This window comes from Mesoplodon mirus, assembly GCF_964341445.2.
Source record: "Mesoplodon mirus genome assembly, chromosome: 9".
In the NCBI taxonomy this organism is placed as follows: Eukaryota; Metazoa; Chordata; class Mammalia; order Artiodactyla; family Ziphiidae; genus Mesoplodon; species Mesoplodon mirus.
The window spans coordinates 108776058-108797631 of record NC_138985.1 but is presented as its reverse complement, the minus strand read 5'-3'; the positions used below and the strand labels follow the sequence as shown (position 1 = coordinate 108797631).

Genomic DNA, 21574 nt, shown 5'->3' with positions numbered 1-21574 from the left:
CACCGGGGGCGGCCCAGCTGCCCCCTGGAGCGGGGAGATCCTTTTTGGTCACCGAGTCCCTCGGGGCGCGGGGGACCAAAGCCCGAGGCTCTCGCGGCCGGCGGCAGGTCTGGCGCTGAGTCCGGGCGGCGACTCAGCGCGCACCCGGCCGTGTTCGGTGGGCCTAGGGGTCGGGGACTCGGGGGATCGGGGTGTCGGCGGAGTGGCAGGCCAGTGGGTCGGTAAGATCAAGGGGCCAGGGGGATCGGCGGGCCGGTGGATCAGGGGCCGCGGGGTTGGCGGGTCAGCGGCAGGGTGGGTCGGCGAGTCGGCGGGTCGGGGGTTCGGTGGGTTGGGAGGCCGGCGGGCCGGGCAGTGTCCGGGGCTCGGCGGGCAGGCGGGTGGCACAGCGGCAACGGGCCGCCGGGCGGGGCTGGGCGGGGCGGGGTGGGCGCCGCGCCTGCCGTTCGCCTCTCCGGGCTGCAGGTGGGGCTGTGCGGCCGCGCTGCCTCCAGGAAGCCTCACGGGCCTGCGCCGGCTCCCAGGATGCAGTGTGGACCGGCCGGGCGCTGACGGCGGCGGCGCGTCTGCGGGCGGAGCGGCGCGGGCCGGCCAGCGAGGAGCGCGGCGACGCGGGCGGGGACAGCAGGGCCGGGCGGGCGCCGCCTGCGGAGAGGCCGGGGGCCGGCTCGCGTGGGGACGCGCGGCGGCGGCGGCGGCGGCGACTTCCTTCGGGCCGAGCCGGACAGCGCAGGGCCATGGCCGAGGCGGCCGCGGCTCCGGTAAGGGCGGCCCGCGCGCACGGACGTGCGGACTCGGGGCCCGGGCGACCCGGGCCCAGCACACGGCGCCGCAGGCCCTAGGGAGGGACTCCGGGGGCCGGGCCGGGCCGCCGGGCCTGGGGCTCCGGCGAGCGGGACGCGGGGTCCGCCGGGGCCTAGGCACCCGCCGGCCAGGCCCCCCGTTCCGGGCCGAGCCTGAGCAGGGCGGGACCGGCCGTCCGCGCACCAGAGGCCGCCCCACGCCGAGTTCCTGCTGCCCTCCGGGGCTTCCTGCCCCCGCCCCATCCGCTGGCCCCCTCGTCTCCGCGCCCCCCACCCCGCGTCTCCTTTCTCTGCCCACCGCTCAGCCTTGGGTTCCCTTCCCCCCAGCTCCCCCCAGCGGCCTGGTGGCACCTGGGAGGCGTCCCGAGCGGCGGCGATTCCGCTGGCACCGAGGCCCCTCTGCGTGCCCGGCTCGCTCGGGGTCGGGGCGGAAGACAGCTGCTCCGGTTCGTAGAGGGACGCAGGCACGGCACCAGCCCTGTTAGGCGTGATTTTGTCCTCACAGGAAACCTAGGGGGTAGGCTCTGATTCTCTGTCATAAAAAAGAAAAACCCGAGGCCTAGAGAAGTTAACTTGCCCAGGATCGCACGGCTAGAAAAGGTGTGGAAAGACAGGGTCGCTGTGTGCTGGGACACACTGGCGCTTTGGGGGAAACAGACAGGTACACGGGTGATGGTAAAGCAAAGCAGAAAGAGGTGCGTGCACCTTCCTGGCCTGTGCTGCTGTGATTTGAGCTGGGCTTTTAGGGAAGGCTAGGATTTCATCAGGCTGAGCTGGACCCGTGGAGCTTTTCAGGTAGGGAGGAGGCTTGGACACAGACTGGCAGGCAGTGCCGGGCATGGTCAAGGAGACAGAAGTCGTTTGCCTGGAAAAGATGGTTTGGGTAGGGAGGCACGGGGAGAGGAAGCTGCAGGGAGAGTTGGAAGGGGTTTGAAGGCCTGCCTGGACTTCATCATATGGGTGGGGAGCCATTGAAAGATTTGGAGTTCTCTTCCCATCAGCTGTTCTCAGGCAAAGAGTTTCCGCTTCCCTGGCAGGAGGCTGAGGCCAGCCCCATCTTGTCCACCCACCATTCAGTGAGGAGCTGGGCTTGAGTAGAAACAGTCGCCACTTCTCACCAAATAGTGTGAAGGCCTCACATGAGGCTCCCTGGCCCCGTTAAAATGTAAGAAAACGGCATGTGCCTTATTTATAAGGTCGGAGTTTACACAGATGCCCTTTTCCTGGAACACAAAGATTATACTAATGGCACTCAGATGCTCTTGGAGGCTGAGTCGGATTTCTGGGGATGGGGAGCTGGGCGATTAAGTGAAAGGACACTTCTGAAGCAAACGTTTAGAGGCTGGGGTCGTATGTCAGGGATTGATCAAGAGAGGAGGAGTGAGGGGAAGGGAAGAAACATGGCCTCGCACCCAGGGGCAGGGCTGCACCAGCCCAAGGTGCCAGCCCAGTGCAGTCTTTGCAGCCTCAGAGCAGAACCACCTACCTCTTGAGCAAGAGTCCCACATCCAGTTGCTTCTCTGCCAGTCCAGCTCCTCTCCATCCTTTGAGGCCCAGCTAAAGCCCTGCCTTCTTCAGGTCAGAGGTCATCTGGTCCAGCTGCCTTCCAAACAATCACAAAATCGCTGATGGTCCATCCTTGACAGTTTTTTCAGCCTCTGCTCAGACTCTCCTGTCACTGTTTTCTGAGGCACCCACCCATGTTCTAGTTCTCAGTGACTTTCTCTAAATGAATCTACACTGGTTCCTACCAGTCACTTTTAAATTTTGCAAATAGTCACCAAACGTTTGTTTAGGAATAATTTTCAGGATGCTGTAAGGTACCGTTGAGCCTCAGCTGCTGCCAGAAGGTATAAATATCAGGACTTCCTCTCTGGCCCATGGGTCCTACCTTCAAGATGTGGGTTGGGGGGTGTCTAGTGGTCGAGCCCCACTCAAAGCAAAATGTGCCCTTGCCTCAGTGTCCCCAGCTGCCGGTCATCTAAGCCACAATTGAACTGTCCAGCGACAGGCAAGTCGGGAATGACGGTTTATGATGGTTGCAGCACATATAAAATCTAACCTTATGGCATATGTCTTACCTTCCTCACCAGTCTGTAAGGTGTGTCACTGATCCTGGGGCAGCGACAAAAATGTCTGAGACCGTAATTCGCCCCTTGGGAAGGGTAGGAACAGTGAGAGAAAAAGTCAGTCTCACAAGGGCAGGGGCTCGTGTTTTGTCAAAAAGTCTAACTCTTGGCTGGGGGAGATTTGCAGTAATGGTGATTTTTAGTTTGAGGGGGGCGGTAATCGGACAAAATTAGATTGTCCTGGGGTGGAAAGGAATTAGTCATCAGATTTCCATGTTTATTAAAGAGACACGAGTTGCTTTTTAATAAAGCGGTTCAGCAGCGCTTGTGTTTGTGTCGTTTCAGTGAACCAGCTGTGTTTTTTGCTAGGTCATCGTCAGTAGACAGATCCTGTGCAGTTATGATGGGAGGTGCTGCCGGGTCTCTAGTAAACCTGCAGTTTACTATTTCTCCATTAAGACACCCCAGCAGTGCGAAGTCACCGTTGATTTAGCAAAATTGCACCGAGCGCCTACCACGGGCCCCTCACTGTACTGTGAAAAGATGCAGCACTGCCTTCAGAGAGCTTGTAGAGGCGGATGCAGGAGGTTACTGTATAGGGCGGCGAGTGCCCTGGTGGGGGTCTGCAAGGACTGCTGCAGAGGCCTGGAGGGAGGGCACCCGCCCAGAGGAGCTGACCGCCAGGCCGAGATCTGGCGTGTGGCACAGGGCATCCCCACTTCCCACACGTGCGCTCCCCGCTCAGCTCCCTGATGCCTCGGAGAGAGGGGCTCAAGGAACACGGCAGGCGGAATGACTGATGCTGGTCTCCTCTCTGTTTCTGAAAGATTTCTCCGTGGACAATGGCAGCTACAATTCAGGCCATGGAGAGGAAGATCGAATCGCAGGCTGCCCGCTTGCTTTCCCTAGAAGGTCGAACCGGGATGGCCGAGAAGAAGCTGGCCGACTGTGAGAAGACGGCCGTGGAGTTGGGGAACCAGCTGGAGGGCAAGTGGGCGGTGCTGGGGACCCTGCTGCAGGAGTACGGGCTGCTGCAGAGGCGGCTGGAGAACGTGGAGAACCTGCTGAGGAACAGGAACTTCTGGATCCTGCGGCTGCCCCCGGGCAGCAAGGGCGAGGCCCCCAAGGTAAGCCCTGGGCGCCAGGGGTGGGACAGCCCGTGCCCGTCAGCGTGCGGGTGAGCGCGCGTGATACTGTGGTTCCGGGTGCCCGTGACCTTTGATGATGTGGCCATGTATTTCTCTGAGCAGGAGTGGGGCAAGCTGGACGAGTGGCAGAAGGAACTGTACAAGCACGTGATGCGGGGCAACTACGAGACGCTGGTCTCCCTGGGTAAGGCGTGAGGCTCATTTCTTGGTTACGTGTGATTTGGGGAGACCTCAGCTTCTCTCTTCCTTCTGGTGGCTTTCGTCCCGAGGATACGTAAATCACTGGGAACCTTGACCAGGCACGGTTATCACCTCCTCTTCCTAAAGATGAGCCCTGGGTGACTGAGTCAAAAGCTGCCTTCTACTTGGTGAAGATCACGGGGTGCCAGACCGGGAGGCATGGTGGCCCCTCTCCTAACCAGCCTCAGAGCACAGCCGTTTCTGTTCTCCTGCTGAGACCTGGAGTGGAGAAGGCTCCTACCGCTCTCAGATCCAGTGATCAACCCAGGTTTGAGAAGGACTTTTTCTCTCGCCTTCTCTTGCTGAGACATGAGGCCTTGACCGAGTCGCTCCTCTGGGTCGGCGGAGAATGTGGGCAGACCATGCTTCTCACAGCCAGCGCTGCCTTCACACCTGGAGGCTTCCCCAGACCCTGGGCCTGCTGCTGCTCCCTTCATGCAGTACCCCCAAGAAGGCCTGGACTGTTTCTTCTGGGCTTATTACCTCTTGGGCTGGTTATCTGTGTGACCCCAGGTCTGAAGGCAGAAAGGCATGGTTACGAGGCTGGGAGCAGGTGCGGGTGTGAGGTTCTGTTTCAGTCTGTAGGAATGTACGGCTTCTTAACCTCGAGACCCTATACCAGAGTGTCTTCAGCTCAGCACTGCATCTTGGGCCAGATGAGGCTCTGTTTTGGGGGCCATCCTGTGCCTCATAGGATGTTCGGCAGTGTCCCTGGCCTCTTCCCAGCAGATGCCAGTGGCGCCTCTCCCCCAGCCCCTAGTCGTGACAACCAAAAATGTCTCAGACTTTGACAAATGTCCCCTTGGAGGCACAATTGCCTATGGTTGGGAACCACTGCCCTCTACCAATCAAGAAATGTAGTTTCTAGGCCATCTTGGTTTCCCAGGCTGCCTGTCCCCAGCTCTGAACAGAACATGGCAAAAGCTAACCCTTCTGTCTTTCTCCAGACTATGCCATCTCCAAGCCCGAGGTCCTCTCCCAGATTGAACAGGGGAAGGAGCCGTGCAGCTGGCGTCGCGCCGGCCCCAAGGTTCCAGATGTTCCTGTGGACCCGAGCCCAGGTGAGGGGTTGGGGGAAGGCTAGGGGGACAGCAGGCAATCAGATGGAAACAAAAGTAAAGGGCCAGGGGGGGTGCGACCTTCTCTCCAGGGCGAGCCAAGGAACGACATCAGTGCTTTAAACCTGAGTTTTGTTACAGTTGAATTATGACCTATAGCCTGTGCAGCTAACACTCCAGGAATGCTTCCCAGCGTGGAAACAGGCAGCAAACCCAGTCTTTTAGGAAAGAGATGGTGCCAGCGGCTCAGCCTTAGGGGAAGAAGGAGGGGGACACAGACAGGAAGGTAGAAGATAATAAAGACAAAATGTAATTCAGGCATAGCTTTACAAAGAGTCAGCCTTGCCTCTACCCGAGAACCAGATTTCACTTAAAACCATTAGTAATCACAGAACATTAACCCATTAGCCACGTTTCAACATGGTTAGAGTCACTGATTTATTTAAGGTGGATCTGGATACCCGATACTACGGTCTCAGATTTTCCTGGGCCAGTCAGCACCTTTGAAAGTTAAGGAAAGGACAGGTAGACACATGAGAAAAGCCAGATGGCTGACGGGAAGACCTTGCTGGGTTGGGGGTCAGCAAGGGTCTGTCACTTACCAGGGAGACCCTGCCCCTGCAGGCTCAAGCCCACCTCCTCCCAAGACTCCTTGTCTGCACCACCTGCCTTGGGGCTTCCCTTTCGTCTGAACACCTAGGTTACGAAAAAGTCTTACATGTTTAATTTGTGATTCACAAAATGTGTCTTTCGTGTTTGCTGTGTCATCGCAGTTAGATTTTCCCTTTACCCGGGGCAGGCCGTGTTCAGAAATCATTCACCAGTTTAGGTCAACAGGGACAGTGCTGAAAGCTAGAAATTGACTAAGAGCAGAGTGCTGTCTGGATGGAAAAGATAGTTAGGACACGTGGGGCTGCCAGCGGCTTACCTTGGGTGGGAGGTTCCCCGTCGGTTTGTTTTATTGTATTTATTACATCCATGTGGAGGCCTCCCTGGATGTAATAAATAGACACGATACTGAGAGTGAATAGGGGCCTGGAAATGTGGTGGCTTCTGGCGAGTCCCTGCCCAGCCCTCCCCTCCGGCACTCAGAGCTCCCCTCTCGGCCTTGAGCCTGTCAGCGGGAACCCTGGGCGGCCCTCATCCCCGCCCACCTCGGTCCAAGAAGCCCGGACCCCCGGTCCACCCTCCCCCGCTCTGGGCTTCGTACAGCCGCTCGTCAGACCTCCTCTCCCACTTCTCTTCAACCCCCAAATCCTCCCAACTGTGCCTGGGGAAGTGGGTGCTCAGCAAGGCCGCCGATCCCCAGGCTCCTCCCCAACTGTCCACCCATTCTTGCCCAGCGGAGACCTGCTTCCTCCCCTTTCCTCACCCTCTTTCCCTGCCTGAAGGGCGCTGCGGTCACTGGGGTCGGTGCTCCTCAGTATAGCCTCTCCTGGTTTTCCTCCCACCTTTCCTTTGCTATTTCCTGCCTCCCTTTCTGATCTTTAAGCATTGGGGTGCCCTCAGCCCTCCGCCTCCTCTCTCTGCGCCCACACTCCGTCCTCCCGGTGGGCACTCCCACCGGGGCCTCTCCCCTGAATCCTGCACGCCCGCCGCCTGGTCTGTCTGCACGTGGACAGCTGCCCGACAGCCCGTTTGGAGCATGTGCCTCCCCGAGCTCCTCCTCTGCCCGTCAGAACCTGCTCCTGCCACAGGCGTCCCCACTGCAGACCCAGAACGCAGGGCCCATCCCTGACCCTCTTTCACACCCAATCCCGCCCCCCCGCGTCGGGAAGCCCTGCCAGCACTCCTCCAGACTCCCCTGCCCACCCCCCTGCCCCCAGGCCCGTGGTTTCCTGCTTAGAGGGTTGCAGGCACCTCCGGCCAGTCTCCCTGCTCCTGCCCTAATCCTCCAGAGTCTGCTCCCCACCCAGCAGCCAGAGTGACCCCTTTACAGCACAAGTCCTGCATCCTTTGGCTCCCACTCCTGCTGGCTTTCCATCGACTCACACAGCTGGGCTCCTCTCCCTCTGCTTGTCCCCCACTCGCTCAGTTCCAGCCACAGTGGCCTCCTTGCTGTTCCCGCAACACTCCAGGCTGGCCCAGTCTCCGAGCCTTTGCACCTGGCAGTGCCCTCTGCCAGGAGTGCTCTTCGGATATTTCCTGGGCTCAGCCCATTACCTCCTTCAGGTCTCTGCTGAAATATGACTTTCCCTAATCGCCCTATTTAAAATGGCAGCCCCTCTCCCCACCCAGAGTTTCCAGTCTCCCTTTCCTACTTCAGTTTGTTCCATATCAGATATCATCTATTATGTATATTTCATATTTTAGATTATTATATATATTTATAGACTTTATATAGACATAGATATTACATATGTAGAACTATAATATATTTCATATTTATAGATTATATATGTTTCCTATTTATAGATGTGTATGTGTCTGGTCACCACCCTCACCTCCATTAGGATGTAAATTTCAAGAGGATGAGAACTTTTATTTGTTTTGTTCATATAATCATTCTGGCCTCCTAGAACACTGCCTAGCACAGAGTAGGAATTTAATAAATATTTTTGAATGTATCCTGTGTTTCATAATGTATCCTGTGTGTGTGTATGAGATAATATTTTTCTGATACAATTTAAATTCCTTTTTATGTCTCCCAGTCTCATTCCTCCCCAGGGTAGCCAGTTGTCCAGAAGTTGATGTTTGTCCTTTCTATCCACATTTTAAAACTTCTGTTGTATACATATGTAGCCACAAACGATATGTAATAATGGTTTTGTGTGTTTTGAAAAATCACGTGTCATCATATCTATCACTCAGTGTTCTGTATTTCGTACTTATCTCTGTTGATGCATATAAATCAAGTTCGTTCATTTTAATGGATGCTCAGCATTCCAAAAGCAACTATATTACAATTTTTTATCCATCCCTCCACTGAGTTGCACTTAAGCTGTTTCTAACTTTTCACCGTCACAAGTGGACTGGAGTGAACATTCTTAAAGATGTCCTTTTGTGTCCATGTGCTGATGTCTCTCCAGGGAATAGACCTGGAGGAGGAATCCCAGTGTGGAGGGCATGCCTGTCTGCACCTCTGCCATTGCCAGATCACCCTCCCCATGGTCACACTGGCTTCCATACTCCCCAGCAGTTAAGAGGACCTGCTTTCTGACTTCCTTGCCCACTTTTCAGAATTAGATGTTTGCCGATCTGATGGGAGTGAAATGGTATCTTGTTTTAATTTGCATTTCCCCAGTTGTTAGTGGAGCTGAGCATCTTCAGATGTTTATTTGGGTTCTGCTTCAGTGAATTATCTTTTTCTGTTTTTCTACTGTTGTTTCTCATTATCTTACTGATCCAGGATCTCTTTATATAGTTCTGGATACTAACCCTTTGTCTGTTATTTGCATTACAAATATCTTCTCCCAGTCTGTGGCAGGTCTTTTAACTTTGTAGTTCTTAGAAGAGAAGTTTTAATTTTTGGTAGAATCATAAACACCAGTCTTTTCCTTTATGATCTGTGCTTTTTCTGTCTTAAAATATCCTTTCCTGCCTCATTCTAGTTTTGCTTTTTACATTTAAGTCTCTAAACCAACTAGAATGAATATTTGGGGAGGTTACAAGGGAGAATTTTTAAAATTTTTCCCCACAAGACATCTAATTTTCCAGCAAAGTTTGCTGGAGATTCTTCCTTTTCTCCAATGATATGTAATGCCCATTTGGTCACGAACCAGGTTTCCATACATGCACGCGCCGTTCCTGGGCTCTTTACTGGTTTCTTTGGTCTCTTTGTCTATCTCCGCACCAATTCTCACTGTTTTAGTTTCATACTAAGCCTTGATATGTAGTAGACTGAGCTTTCCCTTCTTGTTCTTCTAAACTTTTCTTGGCTATTCTTGGACCTTTGTTCTTCTAGATGAATTTCAGAATCTTTGTGTCAGGTTCTCAGAAATCCTGTTGGAATTTTGATTGGAATTGCATTTCCTTTGTAATTTCATTTCTGGAGAATTACTGTCATTGCAGTATTGAGCCCCCTTACCCACAGGAAGACTTGTTTACTGAAGCCCTCTGTGTGTGCCTGAATAGGACTTTACAGTTTTCTCCTGATCGTTGTTGTTTCTACTGTGAATGAGATTTTTAAATTAATTACATGTTTTAAATAGTTGTTGCAGGTGTGCGGTAAAGCTGTTGACTTTGTTTAGTAAGAAAAACAATTTTCTCAACTCTCTTATTACTTCTAATGACTAGTCAATTTAGATTCTTAGGTTCTTTACATAGACAATTGTGCTCTCCATAGATGGCACAAAAGTTATCTCTTCTTTTTAAATGTTCGTAACTTTATTTTTCTGGTTTGGCAGTGGGCCTATGACATGGTTAAATAGTAGCCGTGATAGCTGGCATCCTTGTCTGTGGGATACTTAGAGAGTTTCAGCATTTAGGATGACTTTTGCCATAGACTTTTGAAGATACTGTTGGTTTAAAAGAAGTTTCCTTCCACTTCTGGCTACTGTTTTTAATCGTGAGTAAATGCTATATTGTATCAAATGTTGTTTTTTGTTTTTTTAATATTATTTTATTTCTTTAATACATTTTACTTTGTATTATATAACATAAAATACATACAGAACAAAATACATAACATAAACAAAATACATAAAGTTTAGAGAGTGATTAGTAAACACCCATATTCCCAACTCCCAGCATGAGAAATAGATCATAACCCGATCTATTTCCAAGACCCCACTGTCCCTCCCAGACCCCAGACCCCTCCCTTCCTCTCACAGATAAACACAAAATTCAGACAGATGAGATCAGTCCCTTGCTTTTCCTTACATTTTTATTACCTATGTATATATTCCTAAGTAACATTGTTTAACCTGTTTTTGAACGTTTTATGAATGAGATCATACCATATATATTCTTCTTTAACCTGCTTTTTTCATTTGACTTTGTTTTTGAGAGTCATCCATGTTGATGTAGTATAGCTGTAGTCATTCCTTTTCATGATTTTCACTACTTTATAGTTTCTGTTTTATGAATATAACACAATGCATTTATTCCTTCTACTGTTGATGGGTGTTTGTGTTGTTTCTAACTTTTGTGCTTTCAGGAACAATGCTGTGATGGAAATTCTTATGCATGTGTAAAAGTTTCTCTAGGTATAGACCCGGGTGTGAAACTGCTGGGTCATAGGAAAGTGCATGCTTAGCTTTTCCTGGTAATGTCTCAGTGTGCTCTGAAGTGGTGGTGCCAGTCAGCACCCACCAGCAGCGCCGGGGTGCCTGCTGCACCCCGTCCTCACCAGCCCTGGAAATGCCTCACATTTTAATTTCTGCCCATCTGGTGGGAGTGAAATGGTTTAAAATTTATAGTTTAAAATGTGCATTTTCCTAATTAATGGGATTGAATGTTACAGCCTGTGTTTATGGGCCACTTGTCTTTCCTCTCCTATAAAATGCCTGTTTATGCCTTTTGTCCATCTTTCTTTCGTTTTCCCTTTACATATTGATTTGTAAGAGTTCTTTACTATTCCGAATATCATTTTTTTTGTGTGAGATATGTGTAAATCTTCTCCACTTATGGTATGCTTTAAAGAACAGATGCTTTTAATTTTAACTTACTTGGACGAATTTTTTACCTTTATGGTTTGTCCTTTTTATGTCTCAATTAAGAAATTTCCCCCTACCTCAAGGTAGTAGCACATCATCTTACATTTTCTTCTAAAATGTTGCCTTTCACGTTCAAGTTCTTAATCCATCTGGAACAGACTTTTATGGCCATGGGAGGTTGGGACCCTAGTACTTTCTCACTGGCACTCTGGGTCTTCTTTTCCTTTGCTCTTTCAGGTAAACTCTCTAACTCCCTTATCAAATTCCATGAAACATCCAGTTGGGATTGTGGTAGGAATTGCATTGATTCTATTACTCATGTTGGAGAGAATTGACCCCTACGATATTAAGGGTGAATATCGTTAAGTCACTCCATTTATCTCATCTGTAACGTCTCAGTGACGTTTTATAACTTTCTTCAAACAAGGTCTTGTACATTTTTTCGTTGGCTATATTCCTCCATCCTTTGCATTTTCTACATTGCTGTTGTCAGTGGTGCCTTCTTCTGTTTGTTGCTGGTGTGTGCCGGGGTCTTGGGGGCAGGGCGCACCCTTCCCTGGTGCTCTTTCTCCTGTGACAGGGCTCAGTTATGTAACATCCCATTCTCTCCCACCCAGTTAGGCACCCCACCAGGGGTGCCACCAGGGATGCACCTCATCGGGGAGTTTGGGAGCAAGGATTGGACAAGCACAGTCCTTGCCCAACCTTCTTCCCTTGGGCAGCTGGCTTCCCCCAGGGACAGGCAGTCTCTGCTGCTCTGCTGGGGAGAGCCTCCTTCACCATGGTCCAGGGTGACTTCCTGATCCAGGGTCAGTGCTGAGGGCCCCTCTTCCATAAAAGCTGCATCCTCATTTATCAGTAATAAAAAGAGTTTACCCTCACCAGCCTTCCTCTTTTGTTTTATTTCTCTAATTGTTAAGATCCATGACAGGGAAGAAAAATGGTAATTGCCAGGCTCCCTTAAAACCCTAAGAGTAGACAAAAATGCAATTGTCTTTTATTTATCGATATTTGTATCTAGGAACCTTGCCAAAATTCTCATTAGTACTAATAACTTTTCCAATAATTGTCTGATGAGCCTCGGGTTTTCTGAAAAGATAATCATATCCCCTATGAGTAATAGAATTTTTTGTTTCATTTCAAATCTTTATGATTTAGTTTTCTCTTGTTTTATTGTACTGGCTGAGAACTCCCGGAAAATCCTTAAATAGAAGTGATGACAACAGGTATCTTATTGGTTCATGATGTTAAAGAAGATACTTTTTAACTTTTCACACTGAGGCTAATATTTGTTAAAAGTTTTTTGATCAGTGCTGTTTATCAGGTTAAAAGAGTTTTGTATATGTCTGGTTGACTAGATGTTTCTAACAGGAATCGCTGTTGAATTTTTATGGAATGCTATTTTGGTATCTATTGAGATGATTATATATTTTTCTTCTTTAACCTGCTAGTATGGTAAGTTATGTCATTTTCTCATGTTGAACCAACCTTGCAATTTTGGGAAAAAAACCCTAACTTAGTCATGATCCTTTATATACATTGCTGGACTTAATATGCTAATTATTTTGTTTAGGATTTTTGAATCTTTGCTCATGAGTGAGACTGGCCTATACTTTTCCTTTCTCAGACTGTCTTTGGCTGGTTTTGATATTAAAGATATGTTATGATGTATTCCCTCTGTTTTTATTTGCTCAGAGAGTTTGTGTAATATTGGAATTATCTATTCTTTGAATGTTTTTCTTTGTGGGGGAGATTTTTGTCTACTGATTTAAGTTCTTTAGTAGTTATAGGACCTTCTTGATTCAGTTTTGGCAAGTTCTAGTTTTTCTAAGGAATTTGTTCATTTCCCCAGAGGTTTTAAATTTCTTGGAATAACGTTCATAATATTCTATTTTTTAATCTCGGCTACATCTATGATTATGTCCCTTTTTCATTCTTCGTGTTGGTTATTGGTGCTTTCTCCTTTTCTCTTGATAATCTTGCTAGAGATGTATTGGTTAATATCCTTTCCAAAGAACCAACTTTTGCTTCTCTGTGTTCTTTGTTTCTTCTTTTATTAATTTACACTCTCATAGGATTTCCTTTCTTTTTATTCTTGTTGCTTTTATTTTATTGTTGTTACTTTCTAACATCTGGCATTGACTGCTTGACCTATTAATTTTCAACCTGTTTCCTCTTTTTTAATATAAACATATGAGGCTACAAACTTTCTTCTAAGTACCATGTAGATGCAGACACACATTTTGATAATTTTTTCATTAGCACTGGGTTCCAAATAGCTTCCATTTTCATTGTGATTTGTCCTTAGAGCCTTGGATTATTTAGAAAGCATATATATATATATATATATATATATATATTTAATTTTAGTATATATAGGGAGTTTGAGGGTATCTGTTATTGATTTCTAACTTAATGGTGTTATAGTTAGAAAATAGATATGTAAAATACTAATCTTTAAAATTTATTGAAGTTTGTTTTATGGCCTAGAAAGTATTCATTTTTTCTTAATGTTTTGTATGGCTTAAGAAGCTTGTGTTTTCCTTGTCTTTAAGTTATGCTTATGTCCATTTGGTCAGTTTGTTAATAGTGTTGTTCAGATCCTATAATCTTTGGTTGGCTTGGTTTATCAGTTATGGAAAATGGTATGTCAGTCCCCCACAGAGGAGGTGATTTGTTCATTTCTCCTGGAGTTTTGTCAGTTTTGCTTTATTATTTTGAAGCTATGTTATTAGATTTAAATCATAGAATTATTTTATCTTTCTGGTCAATTTACCATTGTGCAGTGATTCTTTTTATTTCTATGGATATTTTTCTTTTTAAGTCTATTTCATCTGATATGGTATAACCACATCTTTTTGTTTTTAATTGTTTATTTGACTTAGTATATCTTTTATCGTCTCACACTGCTTTTGCATCCTTCTGTTTTAGGTGTGTCTCCTATAAACAGCACATAGCTGAGTTTCTTGTTTGTTTTTAGTCTGCTCATCTTTACGTGTGAAATGTCCAGAACAGTAAGCACCAGCCACATGTGACTATCGAGCACTTAAAAGGATGAAATATGTCTAAATGAATACTTTGGATATATTGGGTTAAAAAAATATTGCTAAAATTATTTCACCTGTTTCTTTTTACTTTTCTAAGGTAGCTACTATCAAACCTAAAATTAGATATGTGGCCCACCTTGATCTCTGTTGTACGGCGCTGGTCTAGATCGTTGACATTGACCATGGCCACTAGGGTGTTTGGATTCTTAGCCACCATCTTAAATTGTGCTGTGAGACCTTAACCCTGCCTTTTCTGTATTTATTTTTTTCCCACGCCTCCCTTGAGAATTACTCATTTAGATTTTTCCCTCCTTAAACTGTTATTATTTTTAATTAGTTTGGAGCACCAGCCTGGGGTGTGTCAACTCCCAGGAGAGACTCTTCTCCCCACTCAGCTAAGACCAAAGGCCAGAATGGGCAGTTGCCTTTCACAGGGCAGGTTTTCACCGTTGTTTTATGTTTAGTGCACTGGGAACATTGCTCTTTGGTCCCAGGTTTATGTGTGTGGTGGTGGTGAGGGGCCTCCAGCCCAACCTTCCACCCTGCTTAAGCACTGGGCTTCTCACATCTGTGTACCCCAGGTGTGCACAGTCCATTGTAGCCCAGCAGTAGGGGAATGGGAGATGCCCTACAGTTTACCATGGTTGATTTAGGCTTTCTTAGAGGTCATCCATGCTTAAAAAATTTTGTGTTTTTATACTTTTACCCATCATTTTTAGATACTCCATATTAAGAGGAGTTTCTCTGCACAGCTAGCCAGCCATATGCCAGAAATAGAAGAGTTGAATGCTGCTTCTATGTCTGTTGAGATGACTATTGTTTTCTCCATTAATCTGTTTGTGAGTTGTGTCACTGTATTGTCCAGGGGTAGCTTATCCTTGAGTTCTCGGGATAAACCCAGTTTGTTCATAATGTACTGTCTCTTCTTCTTTTTTGAAAACATATTACTGGATTTGATTTATATTTCTCTCATTTAGAATCTTTGCATACCTGTTCATAAATGATCATTTTATAAATTTTTGCATATACTGTTCTCTAGTTTGTGCAATGGGAATTATACCAGCCTCATTTTGACAGCTATTTTCCCTCAGCATTTTGAAAATATTATCTTCTGACATCGTACTTGCTGATAGAAATCTGCTTTCAGTCTGAATGTCATTCTTTTCTCTCTGGTGCCTTTTAAGATTTTCTCTTTGTCTTTGCTGTTCCATTTCACATGAATATTGTCTAGGTTTATATTCTTTTTTATTTCCTACTTAGGAAGTGGTGTTTTCCTTCAAACCATGGGCTCACCATGCCTTCAATTTTGGAAAATTCTCAGCCATTATTTCTTTACCTGTTGCCATGTATCCATTTCTTATTTCCTCTTTCTGGGATTTCTGCCAGCATATGTCTCAACTTCTCTTTCATATTTTCATTTCTTTATCTCTCAGTGTTGTACTCTGGATTGTTTCCCCAGATCCATCTTCTAAGTCACTAATTTTCTCTGCAACTGTGTTCATTCTGTTGTTAAGCCAGCCACTGTATTTTTTATTTCCATGACTGCTTTTGTCATTTCTAGAATGTCTATTTGGTTCTCTTTCACATCTGCCTTTTTAAAAATAATTTCCTGTTCTTGCCGTACAGATTCTGTTCCTTCCTTTATTTCTTTGAATATTTTAAACATACTTATGCTACTGTACCCTTCAGCCTATTCCTTTCCTGTAGTTTGCGGGAGTGAGTTCTGCCATGGCTCTCATGCCATTTGGCTCCTCTTCTGGTTTGTAAGTTTAGCCTTTTAGTAGGGGCCCCTTAAGGCCTGCCTTGTGGGTGTGCCCCTATGGGCAGGTTTGCATTTGCCTCTGTTTGGGGGCCTCCTGGGTTGCTGTGGTTCTCAGCCAATTTTTCTGTGAATTTCTCAACTTTTCTCAGCTGCACCATGTGGTTAGTATGAAGTTGGTGTGGACACGGGAATCTAATTTATTATGGGTAGCTTTTCCATCCACGGCCCTGGACAAGACGCAGCTTCCTTATTGTGCCCCTACGTGGATGGGGTTTTCGTCCCCATCTGCCTGATGGGACAGCGCGTCATGGCTTCTGGCTTCTGGCTGATGCAGGCGGCTCAGCTCTGCGCTCACCTCACTTGGACATCAGAGCCCAGCCCCTGAGGCCTGAATCCTGTTTCAGCAACTCTACTTGGCTCCTGCTCAAACTCTTGATTTGACTTTGTGTTTTTTCTTTGATTCTTATATCTTTTGTGCTCACGTAAATACATGTGTAGGGGTAAGGTTTTGGTGACGGGGGTAGATTTTATCTAGCATTTCTGTTTAAAGTGAGAGCAGGACCTCCCTAGGGCAGCACAGTCTTGTCCATGGACCAGAGATCCAGCCCTGAGAATGCGGTTTTTTTGTTTGTTTGTTTTATTTATTTTTGGTTAGGTTGGGTTTTTGTTGCTGCGTGCGGGCTTTCTCTAGTTGCAGTACGCGGGCTTCTCATTACAGTGGCTTCTCTTGCTGCAGAGCACGGCCTCTAGGCGCACGGGCTCCAGTGGTTGTGGCACACGGGCTCAGTAGTTGTGGCTCGCGGGCTCTAGAGCGCAGGCTCAGTAGCTGTGGCGCACGGGCTTAGTTGCTCCGCGGCATGTGGGATCTTCCCAGACCAGGGCTCGAACCCGTGTCCCCTGCATTGGCAGGCGGATTCTTAACCACTGCACCACCAGGGAAGTCCGAGAGTGCATTTTGTATTCCTCACTTTTCCCCGCCTGACCCGTGTGCTCAATACCACGTGACCACATGCTTTGCCTGGAAGGCCCCGCAGTCCTTGTTTGAGCTCTTGCCTTCCCTTTCCACCGGGCTCTTTTGCTGTGTGACCTTTGCAAGGCCCCGTGTGCCTTTCCTTGGCTGGATGTGTGTCCGCCCCGGGGCCCCTGGTGCTGCCACTCACGCACTCTCTTCTTCTCAGGCTCGGGGCCCCCCGTCCCTGCCCCTGACCTCTTAATGCAGATCAAGCAAGAAGGTGAGCTCCAGCTCCAGGAGCAGCAGGCTCTAGGCGTGGAGGCGTGGGCAGCCGGACAGCCAGATATCGGGGAGGAGCCGTGGGGCCTCAGCCAGCTGGACTCCGGAGCAGGAGACGTCTCTACCGATGCTGCCCCTGGTGAGTGGCTGAGGCTGGGAGCAGACAGCAGGAACCAGGTGCAGAGACTGAGGGCAGGACCTGGGAGAAGAAGTTCCTGCAAGCATTGCAGAGGGCGGTGGGCTCTGGCCTGACGAGTTTAGAAGATTTCCCACCTTATGGCAGGGGTTGCCCCGAAGGACATCCTGCTGGCCCCTCTGGGTTCCATGATGCTCTTGTCCTGGTTTTCCTCCGCCTCACTCTTGCCAGCCCCCTCCTGGTCTTCTTGCCCCAGCACTGGACATTTAAATCACCAGCTGTCTCCTATTAAAGAGGGGCTGTATGACGAGAGTGTGACGTCTGAGCTTCCTGGTGCCTCAGGGAAGGGGACAGAAGCACACTGGTTCAGGAGAGGTGGGGTCGCTGTGCTCGGGCAGGAGAGTCACCGGTGGGGTCTCGGGGCAGCTGCTCCGCCGCCTCTCCCACGGGGTCTGCCCGCTGCTTTACCTAACCCACTGGCTCTGCTCTCTCCTCACTGCAGGCGTCCACTCCAACTTCTCAACCACTATCCCGCCCACCTCCTGGCAGGCGGATCTCCCTCCCCACCATCCCTCCTCCGCCTGCTCAGACGGGACGCTGAAGCTCAGCACGGCCGCCTCCACGGAAGGTACAGGGTGCAGAGGGAGGGCTGGAAGGGCTCACGTCTGCCCCGGAGGCTGCCTCAGCCGTGGCCCCTGGTGGTCCAGCCAGCAGGCATTTAGGTGCCAGTGATGTGAACACTCTGTACAGTCTGTCCCTTTTCTCCTTCTAGATTCTTAGGCTTGAACAGTCTTTCTTGAGACGGTCCGTTTTCCCACAGTTCCTTTCTTGTGTTAACCAGTCAATCCTGACAAGCTGAACCCTTAAGAGGTTGTACCTCTTGCCCGGACTCAGCAACCCTGGCTCCTCTCTGACCTGGAAAAACCCAAACCCACCTAGAACCGCTTCTTAGATATCAGCACTACCAAAGACAGGTGTCCACAGGCCCGAATTGGGAGGAACTGCCACATTTATGTATTAGTTTTCTACTTACTTCTGTTTTGAAAGGCAGTTATCTGTTACTTTAAGTAATAATTTCTGTCATATTTTGGCACCCCAAAGTTGTGCTAAAAGCCTATATCCCTGATATAAAATTCTAGGGCATGAAATTCAGGTACATTTACGTAAACTCAAACACGTTTTTACTACTACGCTAATATTTTTATCCTTAGCTAGCTGGTACATTTATTGAATGCTTGCTGCATGCAAAACAGCATGCTAACTGCTTTCACATGTGCTGTGTGGTTTAAACTTCATGCAACCCTGTGAAACAGGGCATTCACAGAGGAGCTTGCCTGAGGTCACCGCTGCTCTGTGGGGAGCCACGCTCCAGTCTCAGATCCCCCCGAGCCCAGCTCTGTGCTTTTGCCCCTCGGGTGCATTGCCACCCGTGGTCAGAGCTCCTTCCTTGGCATAACTTCACGATTAGCCTCAAGAGCCAAAGTGAAAATGGAACGCGGTGAGCAGATGCAATGGTTGCTCTCCTGTGGTGCAGGTTCTGGAACAAGGGGAGCAGATAGGTTGGTTGCTTTACGTGTGGTGAAGGTCTGGAACACGATGTCCTCCCCCACGGTTTGAGGCAGCCACCTGACCACCTGGGGCATCTCTGCCGAAATGGTTGGATCCGGAGGCTTCGAGACTAGGGCTCCGAGTGGCCGTAGTTGGGCCAAATGTCCCGATGAAAGATCTTGCCTTTGTAAGCGGGCAGGACAGAACGATACCCGGCCTCTCTGTCTTTCTCAGCAGATGTAAAGATTGTGATAAAAACCGAAGTCCAGGAAGAGGAGGTAGTGGCCACACCAGTGCATCCTACTGACCTAGAAGCCCACGCGACCCTGTTCGGACCAGGCCAAGCCACAAGGTTCTTCCCTAGTCCTGTCCAGGAAGGAGCCTGGGAGAGCCAGGGCAGCTCCTTCCCCAGCCAGGACCCCGTGCTGGGGCTGAGAGAGCCTGCCCGGCCCGAGCGCGAGCTGGGCGAGCCCAGCCCCGCGGTGACCCAGGACGAGACCCCTCCAGGGGACTGGCTCTTCGGGGGGGTCCGGTGGGGCTGGAATTTCAGGTGTAAGCCTCCCGCGGGCCTGAACCCGAGGACCGGGCCTGAGGGTCTGGCGTACTCCTCGCCCGACAACGGAGAGGCCGTGCTGGACCCCGGCCAGGCCCCGAGAGCCTTCAGCGACCCCTGCAAGTACCCCGGCCGGACCAAAGGCTTCGGCCACAAGCCGGGCCTGAAGAAACACCCGGCGGCCCCCCCGGGGGGGCGGCCGTTCACGTGCGCCGCGTGCGGGAAAAGCTTCCAGCTGCAGGTCAGCCTGAGCGCGCACCAGCGCAGCTGCGGGGGGCCGCCCGACGGGGCGCCGGGGGCGGCGGGCGGCGCGCGGGACGGCAGCGGCCTGCGGTGCGGCGAGTGCGGCCGCTGCTTCACGCGGCCGGCGCACCTCATCCGGCACCGCATGCTGCACACGGGCGAGCGGCCCTTCCCCTGCACCGAGTGCGAGAAGCGCTTCACCGAGCGCTCCAAGCTCATCGACCACTACCGCACGCACACGGGCGTGCGGCCCTTCACCTGCACCGTGTGCGGCAAGAGCTTCATCCGCAAGGACCACCTCCGCAAGCACCAGCGCAACCACACGGCGGGCGCCAAGCCGGCCCGGGGCCAGCCCCTGCCGCCGCTGCCTGCCGTGCCCCCCGACCCCTTCAAGAGCCCCGCCTCCAAAGGACCCTTGGCCTCCACGGACCTCGTGACCGACTGGACTTGTGGCCTGAGTGTCCTGGGACCCACCGACAGTGGGGACCTGTGAGGCCTCCGCAGGCGACTCCCGCAAGCCCAAGTGTAAAGAGGCGCTTCTCCAGACAGCAGGGTGGTGCGAAAAGCTTCGAGGCGGAACGGAGCCTGGGGGAGAACCAGATTCCCAGTTGCTGAACCGATCACTGGAGCGGGAGAAACTACCAGACAACGCAGCTCCCACCTCTAAACAAAGTAGAATTCTCTGATTGTGAAACTGAGCAGCATAGAATTTTAAGTAATTTAATTACGAAACTTTTTTTAATTCTTGAAGAAAAAGCCGGAAAATAGTAGTAGCACCAGTTTAAACTTTATAGTGTACCTTTGGTTTCTGGAGTGCGTGTGCGTGTTGTGGGCTGTGTCCTTACCAAGTCTGACAGAGGGTGTGACGGAAGCTTGGCTGGCTGGGGACGCGGGTGAGGAGGCACCTGGACCTCCCTGGCCTCAGTGACCCCTAGGGATGGGCCGGTCTCTGCACATAGCCCCAGGGGAGCGGAGATCGGGCTCTGCCCAGGACCAGGCTGGGAAGTAAGGCCAGCCGGCCGCCGTGGAAGCCCAGCCTCAGCTCGCGGGCAGGAGGACTGAGCAGGAGCAGCCTGGTGTCTCTCAGCACCTGCCTCTCGCCTGCGAAGGCTCTGCGCAGGCCCCCTGCCGCTCCCCCCGCCCCGCCCCGCCCCGTGGCTCCTGGGCCTCGTAAAGGAGAGCTGTCCGGAAGCACCGTTAGGGGTGCAGGCGTGAGGCAGGGGCAGCAGAAGCAGGGCCGGGAACAGAGCCTCACCTGCCGACCCCCACAGGGGAGGGGCTTCCCTCTGCTCCTGCCAGATGCTCGTTTCCTTTTCTCTTGGTGTGGTGTGTGTTCTCGCTGTCCAGACGCTTTCGCACGGAACCTCATTTGATCGTTACTGTGCCCTAGTGAAGCACGCCGGACGAGCATCCTTTCCTGTGAGAGATGAGGCCATGAGCTACTCAGAGGGGACCCATCTCGGCCTCACACCCCGTGTGCACGATGAGTGCAGACAGTTGGGAAGAGGCTCAGGTCAGGCTTGGCTCACCCTTCTGGAGCATCAGTCTGAGGGAGGAAAGCTTTTCATTTTGCCCTCTTAAAAGATTTGCCCCGCATCTGCCTGAGCAAAATCATCAGGCCTCAAGCTTTAGCCAAGTGGCGGCCTTGGTGGCCAGTGGGCGCTCTCCCCCGGGAGGGGTCGGGGCTGAGGGGCTGGGCCAGGGGCAGGGCTTGCTCGTTCCCTGGCTGACATCTTGAAGGTGGAATTAGAAATGGGCCAAGGTTTCTTGATTTCACCCCAGTGCTGTCTCTGCCACACGAGTATCCATTCCCGTTTTGTTGAAGCAGACGCTGGTTCCTTGTCCTCTGGGGAACTTGTTTCCCAAGGTGGGGAGACCATCGCTTCTGTTCATTCAGCTCCCTTGTGCGTACTTTTATTAGGCAATAGACTAGTTAAGAAGATTGTTTCTATGTACTGTATATTTTGTACCAGTTTACACTTCTAATATTGATATAACTGATATTTTGAGAAACAAATGAAGAGGAGACCTCCTGTTAAAATAAAACCTAACCAGCACCGAGGCGGTTTGGTGGGTCCTGTTCTTAGACCCGCGTCTTTGGCGCTGGCGCCGCTACATGCATCGCCCGCGACAGCGGTG

At 50.3% G+C, this 21574-nt stretch overlaps 1 protein-coding gene across 3 annotated transcripts; it reads left to right on the top strand.

Moving 5' to 3' along the window:
• Positions 1 to 500: 500 nt before the first annotated feature.
• On the top strand, positions 501 to 21496 carry ZNF746 (zinc finger protein 746). 3 transcript variants are annotated; one of them, XM_082631997.1, is made up of 7 exons: positions 501 to 761; positions 3700 to 3999; positions 4123 to 4204; positions 5208 to 5321; positions 16903 to 17094; positions 17594 to 17719; positions 18877 to 21496. In XM_082631997.1, the coding sequence occupies exons 1-7, from the start codon at positions 738 to 740 to the stop codon at positions 19926 to 19928; spliced, it is 1890 nt and encodes a 629-aa protein (XP_082488123.1). In that variant the 5' UTR covers positions 501 to 737; the 3' UTR covers positions 19929 to 21496. The 3 variants fall into 3 exon arrangements, with proteins under 3 accessions (XP_082488123.1, XP_082488122.1, XP_082488124.1); XM_082631996.1 differs by having other exon boundaries at positions 504 to 761; positions 18874 to 21496; XM_082631998.1 differs by lacking the exon at positions 501 to 761 and adding an exon at positions 1164 to 1320 and having other exon boundaries at positions 18874 to 21496.
• The last annotated feature ends 78 nt before the right edge of the window (positions 21497 to 21574 follow it).

What these genes read in the sequence shown, in the direction of transcription:
- ZNF746 (XM_082631996.1), top strand. Translation starts at nt 738, where the DNA reads ATGGCCGAGGCGGCCGCGGCTCCG. An exon ending in GCAAGGGCGAGGCCCCCAAG is followed by an intron (nt 4,000 to 4,122) that starts GTAAGCCCTGGG and finishes TTCTCTGAGCAG; the next exon opens with GAGTGGGGCAAGCTGGACGA. An exon ending in CGAGACGCTGGTCTCCCTGG is followed by an intron (nt 4,205 to 5,207) that starts GTAAGGCGTGAG and finishes GTCTTTCTCCAG; the next exon opens with ACTATGCCATCTCCAAGCCC.